The sequence below is a fragment of the Triticum aestivum genome, chromosome 7B (genome assembly GCF_018294505.1).
Source record: "Triticum aestivum cultivar Chinese Spring chromosome 7B, IWGSC CS RefSeq v2.1, whole genome shotgun sequence".
NCBI classification, from domain to species: domain Eukaryota; kingdom Viridiplantae; phylum Streptophyta; class Magnoliopsida; order Poales; family Poaceae; genus Triticum; species Triticum aestivum.
In genome coordinates this window covers 701605728-701615546 of record NC_057813.1, presented here as the reverse complement: position 1 = coordinate 701615546, position 9819 = coordinate 701605728, and the positions used below count along the sequence as shown (strand labels likewise).

Sequence of the window (9819 nt, the reverse complement as noted above, 5' to 3'; positions counted from 1 at the left end):
TGATAGGTACACGCCTCAGTCTTCTTAAGACTTTGTAATAATGATGAAAAATAAATATCCTACGTATGAAGGAACGAAAAAAACCAAAATCAGAATTATGTCTGGAACAAAGCTAAATGAAACTCGGCCCAAAACAGATCATCTTATCATTGGTCTGAAAATTATTGTCCAGTCTCAATAAGATTACTATATCTATATATAGATGTATACACGGTTGGTAGATGGTAAAGCATTGGTGATGCTCCTTGTCAGCTTCTCATACCATCAGCATCTTCAGGGGATTGGATTTGGCCCCCAGGCCCCCCACCAATTAAGAAAGGCCAGCGAGCGTTGTTGGCCCGAACGTGACGCTCATAGCGCGACATGACCCTGCCGATGTTGGCTTCCGCGTCGTCCTGCGAGTCGTAGCCGTCCGACACATCTCCATCCGAGTATTCCACTTGGTCCGTTGGTGGCTTCGTGGACTCGATCCATGCCACAAACGCTGCCCCCTCCTCGTCCCGCTCCAACTCCACCTTCCTCTTGGAGCCACATTTCTCCGCCTCCTTCTTGGCGTCGAGGAAGTCCTCCTCCTTCTCCAGCAGCGCCACGAACTTGATGAGCGCCTCCTCCTCCTCCGTGGTGAGGGTCTTCATCTCCACCTTGGCCTTGACCTCCGGCTTGGCCTTCTCCTCCTTGGCCTTGATCTCCGGCTTGGCCTTCTCCACCTTGGCCTTGATCTCCGGCTTGGCCTCCTTCACCTTGGCCTTGATCTCCGGCTTGGCCTCCTTCACCTTGGCCTTGGCCTTGGCCTTCTTCGCCTCCGCCCTCAACTTGACGATGAAGGCCTCCTGCTCCGCCTGGAACGTGGTGAAGGGGAAACCCTCCAAGCCGGCGGGCAACGGCATGGAGAAGTGCACCTTCTCGACGTCCATCGCCGGATCTCTCCTCTCCTGGTTGGTTAAGTTAGGGTTAGGGTTTGGTGGGGATTGGGGATTTCTCGCTCGATCTTCTTTCTTCTCAACCAAAACGGGGCAAGGGGGCGGCGGCTGGCCTATATATAGGGGGATCCAACGTTGTGATGCTTCGACCTCCTAATCCCCCACTTCCAAAATCCAACGCAACTCAGCCCATGTACAACGCCAACTCAACCCACATACGATCCACAGCCAGAAAACACAGCGGCTCAACCCACGAACTAGGTCACCCAACAAAAAAAAAACGGTTCGGCAACCCACGACGAGGTCCATCGACCAAAAAACAAACCACCTACGAGCTCCATCGACCCGCGAACACACGTCGCCAGGGAGAGAAACGCCAGTTATTCGTCGCGTACGAGCTCCATCGACTCAGCTAACTCACGACGCTGAGGAGATCAAAGGCCAGCGCACGGGAGCTCCATCGACTCGCGAACGCACGCCGCCAGGAAGTCGCCGTCCGGCCACGTCCTACGACGCCAAGGAGGCACGGGACCTCCATCGACCCGCCCGCGCACGCCACCAGGAAGTCGCCGTTCGGCCACGTCGTACGCACGCGAGCTGTGCGAGCTGCAGCCTCCCCCGCTGCCACCGCCGGGAAGTCGCCTCTGCTGTTGCCATCAACCTCTGATCGCCCTCATCATCCAAAATCCAAGAGCCCACCGTCCCAAGGTAACCCAGTCGCACAGCCCACCATCGGAAGCCAACTCACGCATACCCGTCTCCCCCACCACCGTACTTCTTCCCAATCGCAGCCGCCGATCCAGGCAGACCAAGCTTCTTGACTTGGTTCAGTTTTTTTGGGCCAATTTGGTTTACTTGCATGGACGAAATCCCTTCCTCTCTTTACTTAACTCACTCATGATCCAACCCTTGTATAAAATAGGGTACAAGACATAGGTAAAGATTGTTGAAGGTAGAATACATAGGTACACATCGTATGGTGCTGAATATTCTGTACTTTTTCCTATAAATACAACAACGATGTACATGATGTGCATATATAAGAAGGTCTTCTTAGATGTAGTTATATGGCATACAAATGAGTCTTGCAAGTGACTGTGATAGGATGCTGGGTTTGTGAAGTGTGAGCAGTGGCCAACACATATATTCCTCATGTGATTCTGATAGCTTGGTGAGGAGCATGATGTGGGAGGGCGACCTGCAGGAGCATCGCGTCGGTGGCAGCGACAGACGACGCCGACCCAGGTAATCTCCCTTACACTTGCACCCGATCTTCTCCCTATATCATGCACTCCCGCACCGGAGCAAAGGAAAAGTGTAACAGAAATTAGAGTTGGAGGGTTCTCAGATTATCAGAGATTCAAAAGCCCCAAGGATAAATTTGGAGCTGCAAATGTGACATATATTTCTTGAAATATTCACATCATTTATTGTGACTGATTTTTCTTTTTGAAGGAACCAGGGACTAATTACAATTGTATGTAATCTTGATATATAGGTACGCCAATAGAGGTTGTTGGATGTCAACCGCTAATCACAACGTCTGTGTATTTATTACAAACTCTTGATTTACTAGCATTTTGATGGAAAAGACAATACAATATTTGGTTTCCAATGGTATCAATTTGTATCACTGTTGTTGTATTCCATCTTGACTAGAGATTATGCTAGAATGAGTGAACTGCTACCATCCGACAATGTGAAGGTGAGACTTGTTTCTTTCCATTTTAGGTGTTATGTAGAAATTATCATGACATGCAAAATCTGAAACTGGACAGTCTTTTATTCGTGCAACTGAAATATGTGTGTACGGTGCCTTTTTGAATTGCCATGAAACTTGTACTAAGCGTCTATGAAAAAATGCCTTTTCTGCTGAGTAGTATCAACCAAATCCAAAAATAGTCATTGGAAATTAAAAGTACTTCACGAATTCTCAAGTGTGGAACAAACTGTATCAAGTAGGAACTCGATGCTTGATTTGCAAAATTATCAAGTTTGTTCCATAAATGTAGATTGTGTTGAAGGTTTCTTGTTTGTGGCTTAGATTTTTAAATTTTTCACAAGTTCAGTAGCAAACATGCGTGTACAAAAGTGTTTAGATGGTTGTTTGGATCAGTGCATGTCCATGTAGATGTATCACTTAGCTTTGTGGTTTTAAATGCACATGTGGAATGAGCTGTTTAGATATGAAGACCAATTTTAATTAACATGTTTATTTAGAAGTTCTCCTGTAATTTGAGAAATCTTCAGAAGAATTGGTCTGACTATGTAATTAGAGACGCCATAATGAGCCGATGTTACACGCAAGATATTGAGGTAGTAAGCATGGAAATTTTATTGTTTGTAAGCACTGATGTGTTACAAAATGCTATGTTTCCAGATTGTTATGCATTATTTCTCAATAACTGTACCAAGCATACTTAGTGGTTGAGAAAGTAGTAGTGTTTTGGATTATCTACATTTTTTCTCTCAAAGTGTGGACATATATTACTATTTGATAAGAAAAAACAGGGCATACACTAGTAGAAAAAGGGTCAAATGTGAAGCACATTAGTGCCGGTTTGATTTTGAGCCGGCACTAATGTGTCCATTAGTGCCGGTTCCAACGGCTAGCCGGCCGCTCTCATTAGTACCGGTTCATGGCGAACCTTTAGTACCGGTTCGTGCCACGAACCGGTACTAAAGAGAGTGGTGGCAGGATGTTGTCAGTCTGGGCCCCCTCCAGCACCTTTAGTACCGGTTCGTGGCACGAACCGGTACTAAAGGTCGTCGTACATAAACCCTTCATCCACCCAAGCTCGCTCTATTCTTCCCCTTTTCCCTCTCCTCCTCTGTTCTTCCCCTCTCTTCCTCGAGCTCATCACACATTTTGCCCAAAATTTATTAAGATTTGAAGGCCCCCATCCATTCAAATGATCACAAAGGTTAGCAACTTTATCCTTTCATCTCTCATTGCTAGATTAGCTCTTGCAATGCTTTGTATAGTGATTAATTTGTGAGTTTAGTAATTTGGGAGGAATTATATGTGCTAGTATTTGATTTATATGCAATTTGAGGTAAAAAATAACACTTAGTTTGCATATGTAGGTGTGGTTTACTTAGTGCCTTCTAAATCTCCGTCGTAACCACCGTCGATCACCCGCACCGTCCCGTCGCCGGCACCACCTTGTGGTGAGGCTCTTGTTCATGAATGTTTTACATTACCAAATTGATGTTTGTGTGATTTGGATATATAGTTACTCGTATAATTATCTTACCCGTACGTTGTTTGTTATACATAGTGCCATGGTTTTGATATCCGTCCCCGTCGGCCCTCGTCCTTGTTATGATTCGGACGTGGTATATTCTCTTTTAAAACTAGTTGTTGCATTTCGTGTTTATGACAAATTATGCCCATCAAGTTGACATAGATATTTTTATCTAGGAGGTATGTGAACCGGAAATTCCAACCGACCCTATTGTCGAGAGGTTAAATTTAGTTGAAAGAGAAAACGAGTATTTGAAAGAAAAATTGAAAAGAATTGTGGGGGAGAAGATGGAATTGGAGTTGCATGTTGCCGATGTCGTCGATGATCACAAGATCAAGATTGAGAAAATGCGGTTGAAGATTAGAAAGATTAGAAAATATGCCATTGATAGTGTGGCTTGGTATCATTATGTTGTTGGATCAATTGTTACCTTAGTTGCGATCTTGATCGCATTTGTTCTTGCATTTAAATTCTTTAGCTAGAGAGTTATTTGTATGTTGCATTTAATTAAGTGTTGTATATGAACTTTATGTATGAACTTGTATTAATTTGATCTATTCGGTGTTGTGTAATGAAGATGAGCCGACAATGGATGTATGATGACCGATGCTCTCCTGAGTTCATTAATGGCGTGCATACTTTTCTGCTTGCCGCTGAGGCAAACAAGCGGGCGGATGGTTTTATGCCTTGTCCATGTGCTGGCTGTAAGAATGGTCACAATTACTCTACGTCAAGAACCATTCACGTCCACCTATTTGAGTCCGGTTTCATGCCCCACTATAATGTTTGGACCAAGCACGGAGAAAGAGGGGTTATGATGGAAGACAATGAAGAAGAAGAGGACGACGACAGTTATCCTGGTCATGGGTTCCCTAAATACGATGATACAACAATGGGGGAAGAAGCTGAGCTGGCAATGCGGGAAGAAGCTGAAGAAGAGGCATCAGATGAGCCCGCTGATGATCTAGGTCGGGCCATTGCCGATACAAAGAGAAACTGCGCAAGTGATTTGGAGAAGAAGTTGCAGCGTATGTTAGAGGATCACAAGAAATTGTTGTACCCGAATTGCGAAGCTGACAAAAAAAGTTGGGCACTGCACTGGAATTGCTGCAATGGAAGGCAGAGAATGGTGTATCTGACAAGGGATTTGGAAAGTTGCTGGTAATGATAAAGAATATGCTTCCAAAGGAAAACGAATTGCCTGAGAGTATGTATGAAGCAAAGAAGGTTGTCTGCCCTCTAGGGTTAGAGGTGCAGAAGATACATGCATGCCCTAATGACTGCATCCTCTACCGCGGTGAGTACGAGGATTTGAACGCTTGCCCGGTATGTGGTGCATTGCGTTAAAAGATCAGTCGCGATGACCCTGGTGATGTCGAGGGCGAGCACCCCAGGAAGAAGATTCCTGCCAAGGTGATGTGGTATGCTCCTATAATACCACGGTTGAAACATTTATTCCAAAACAAAGAGCATGCGAAGGCGATGCAGTGGCACGGAGAAGACCGTAAGAAAGACGGAAAGTTGAGAGTACCCGTTGACGGTTCGCAGTGGAGAAAAATCGAGAGAAAGTACAGGGAGGAGTTTGCAGGTGACCCAAGGAACGTATGGTTTGGTCTAAGTGCAGATAGCATTAATCCTTTTGGGGAGCAGAGCAGTAACCATAGCACCTGGCCTGTGACTCTACGTTTGTATAACCTTCCTCCTCGATTGTACATGAAGCCGAAGTTCATTATGATGCCAGTGCTCATCCAAGGCCCTAAGCATCCCGGCAACGACATTGATGTGTATCTAATGCCATTAGTTGAAGAACTATTATAGCTGTGGAATGGAACAGGTGTACGTGCGTGGGATGAGCAGGGACAGGAAGAATTTGACCTAAAGGCGTTGCTGTTCGTGACCATCAATAATTGGCCTGCTCTCAGTAACCTTTCAGGACAGACAAACAAGGGATACCGCGGATGCACGCACTGTTTGGATGATACCGACAGTATATATTTGGATAGTTGTAGGAAGATTGTGTACCTGGGACATCGTCGATTTCTTCCAAGCAGGCATCCCGTAAGAAAGAAAGGCAAGCATTCAAAGGTGAGGCGGATCATCGGACGAAGCCTCGCCACCGTACTGGTGCTGATGTACATGATATGGTCAAGGATTTGAAGGTAATCTTTGGAAAGGGTCTTGGCGGACAACCTGTTTTGAAGGACGCTGACGGACGCACACCCATGTGGAAGAAGAAATCTATATTTTGGGACCTGCCATATTGGAAAGACCTAGAGGTCCGCTCCACAATCGACGTGATGCACGTGACGAAGAATCTTTGCGTGACCTTGCTTGGCTTCTTGGGCGTGTATGGGAAGACAAAAGATACACCAGAGGCACGGGAGGACGAGCAACGTATGCACGGAAAAGACGGCATACATCAGGGTCAGGCCAGCTACGCTCTTACCAAAGAAGAGAAGGAAATCTTCTATGAATGCCTGCTCAGCATGAAGGTACCGTCTGGCTTCTCGTCGAATATAAAGGGAATAATAAATATGGCAGAGAAAAAGTTCCAGAACCTAAAGTCTCATGAGTGCCACGTGATTATGACGCAACTGCTTCCGGTTGCATTGAGGGGGCTTCTACCGGAAAACGTTCGATTAGCCATTGTGAAGCTATGTGCATTCCTCAATGCAATATGTCAGAACGTAATCGATTCAGAAATGATACCAAGGTTACAAAATGATTTGGTGCAATGTCTTGTCAGTTTCGAGTTGGTGTTCCCACCATCCTTCTTCAACATCATGACGCACGTCCTAGTTCACATTTGCGAAGAGATTAATGTTTTGGGTCCTATATTTCTACACAATATGTTCCCCTTTGAGAGGTTCATGGGAGTCTTGAAGAAATATGTTCATAACTGTGCTAGGCCAGAAGGAAGCATCTCGGAGGGCCATGAAAATGAGGAGGTCATTGAGTTTTGTATTGACTTTATTCCCGACCTTAAGCCGATTGGTGTTCCTGAATCGCGGCATAAGGGCAGACTGGATGGAAAAGGCACGCTAGGAGGGGATCAAATAATATGTATGGATGGGCATTCTCTCACTGAAGCACACTACACAGTTCTACAGAATTCCGCCTTGGTGGCTCCGTATATGGAGGAACACAAGAATTTTCTACACTCCAAACACCCGGAGAAGTCTGACGACTGGATTACACGTGAACAAACGAGGACTTTCGCCGGTTGGTTGCAGAAACGTGCCATGCATGATGGCGATATTGAAGATGACCTGTACTCGCTATCCCAGTTACCATCTTCGAATATAATGACTTTCAAAGGGTACCAGATAAATGGGAATACATTTTACACAAACGCCCAAGATAAGAAGAGCACCAACAAAAACAATGGTGTCCGCTTTGATGCAACAACCAACACGGGAAAGGAAAAATATTATGGTTACATAGAGGACATATGGGAACTTAACTACGGAGGTGGTTTGAAGGTCCCTTTGTTTCGGTGCAAATGGGTCAATATGACACGAGGCGGGATAACGGAAGACCCGCAGTACGGAATGACAACAGTAGATCTCAACAATCTTGCGTATGCATACGAACCATTCGTCCTAGCCAATGATGTGGCGCAGGTTTTTTATGTGAAAGACATGTCTAGAAGGCCGAGAAAAAGAAAAGATAAGGAAGCGAATGGATCATACGACGAGCCAAAGCGCCAGATAGTTCTTTCAGGGAAAAGAAACATCGTGGGAGTGGATGACAAGACAGACATGTCGGAAGATTATGAAAAGTTTGATGAAACTGCTCCATTCGCACTGAATATTGACCCGAGCATCCAGTTAAATGATGAAGATTTTCCATGGCTACGGTGCAAAGGGACACACGTGAAGAAAAAGTTTCACACCCAAAGATTTGTGATGTGATCGGCTTTACTATCATCACTTTCTTTTGTATTTCACACCCAGGAGGGAATTTCTGTAATAGTTAGGGTAGTTATGTGTTTTGGCATTTGAAACACGAAGAAATTTTATGTGCAAATAAATTATTTCTTGCATTTACTGATTTTTCATCTAAATGACCCTGAAATTGAAAAGCATTTCAAATGAACTCAGAAAAGGTTGAAAGTTGGCATGGTATCATAATTTCACCCACATAGCATGTGCAAAAAAGTAGAAAGGATTACGACAAAAACTGGATGCACTTCGTGTACAAAATGGACAATCTCTTTCGAAGTATCAGGGTCTCGAACGAAAACTCATCTGTTACATAGGCATTTCATTTTTTAAATAACCTAAGCATTACCAAATTGAATATAATGATAAAACACACTAATATTAAACACAAAAAAAGAATCGCTGAAAAATCTATTTTCAAAGTTAAGTTATTCACAAACTAGTGATTCACACAAATTTCAAATAATTCAAAATTTAAACTATTCAAATTTGAAAACTACCAGCACTAACAGAAAGTTTGTAATTTTTTGTACCTAAAGCAAAAATATTCACAAAGAAACTCTAAATACAGCAAAAAACTGTTGGGGAACGTTGCAAAAAATTAAAATTTTCTACGCTTTCACCAAGATCAATCTATGAGTTCATCTAGCAACGAGAGAGAGGAGTGCATCTACATACCTATGTAGATCGCGAGCGGAAGCATTCAAGAGAACGGGGTTGAGGGAGTCGTACTCGTCGTGATCCAAATCACTGGAGATCCTAGCGCCGAACGGACGGCACCTCCGCGTTCAACACACGTACGGTTGAGGAAGACGTCTCCTCCTTCTTGATCCAGCAAGGGGGAAGGACAGGTTGATGAAGATCTAGCAGCACGACGGCGTGGTGGTGGATGCAGCAGCGATCTCGGCAGGGCTTCGCCAAGCTTCTGTGAGAGGGAGAGGTGTAGCAAGGGGAGAGGGAGGCGCCAAGAGCATGGGTGCGGCTGCCCTCCCTCCCCCCCTCTTTATATAGGCCCCCTAGGGGGCGCCGGCCCTAGGAGATGGGATCTCCAAGGGGGGCAGCTGCCAAGGGGGTGGCTTGCCCCCCAAGGCAAGTGGAGGCGCCCCCACCCCTAGGGTTTCCAACCCTAGGCGCAGGAGGGCCCAAGGGGGGCGCACCAGCCCATCAGGGGCTGGTTCCCCTCCCACTTCAGCCCATGGGGCCCTTCGGGATAGGTGGCCCCACCCGGTGGACCCCCGGGACCCTTCCGGTGGTCCCGGTACAATACCGGTAACCCCCGAAACTTTCCCGATGGCCGAAACTTCACTTCCTATATATAATTCTTTACCTCCGGACCATTCCGGAACTCCTCGTGACGTCCGGGATCTCATCCGGGACTCCGAACAACTTTCGGTTTACTGCATACTCATATCTCTACAAGCCTAGCATCACCGAACCTTAAGTGTGTAGACCCTATGGGTTCGGGAGACATGCAGACATGACCGAGACGCCTCTCCGGTCAATAACCAACAGCGGGATCTGGATACCCATGTTGGCTCCCACATGCTCCTCGATGAACTCATTGGATGAACCATGATGTCGAGGACTCAACCAATCCCGTATACAATTCCCTTTGTCAGTCGGTACGTTACATGCCCGAGATTCGATCGTCGGTATCCCAATACCTCGTTTAATCTCGTTACCGGCAAGTCACTTTACTCGTATCGT

The 9819-nt window shown here is 45.7% G+C and overlaps 1 protein-coding gene across 1 annotated transcript; it reads right to left on the bottom strand.

Annotated features, from left to right (window-relative positions):
• On the bottom strand, positions 1–995 carry LOC123162863 (translation initiation factor IF-2-like). Its single transcript, XM_044580620.1, has 2 exons — positions 774–995; positions 1–740 (listed from the first exon to the last, which is right to left on the bottom strand). The coding sequence occupies exons 1-2, from the start codon at positions 912–914 to the stop codon at positions 249–251; spliced, it is 633 nt and encodes a 210-aa protein (XP_044436555.1). The 5' UTR covers positions 915–995; the 3' UTR covers positions 1–248.
• Positions 996–9819: the final 8824 nt, after the last annotated feature.

Bases quoted from the DNA above. Each gene is read 5' to 3' on its own strand.
- LOC123162863 (XM_044580620.1), bottom strand. From the start codon at position 914: ATGGACGTCGAGAAGGTGCACTTCTCCATGCCGTTGCCCGCCGGCTTG. The intron at 741-773 runs GTGAAGGAGGCC...ATCAAGGCCAAG, and splicing joins AGGCCAAGGCCAAGGCCAAG to GTGAAGGAGGCCAAGCCGGA.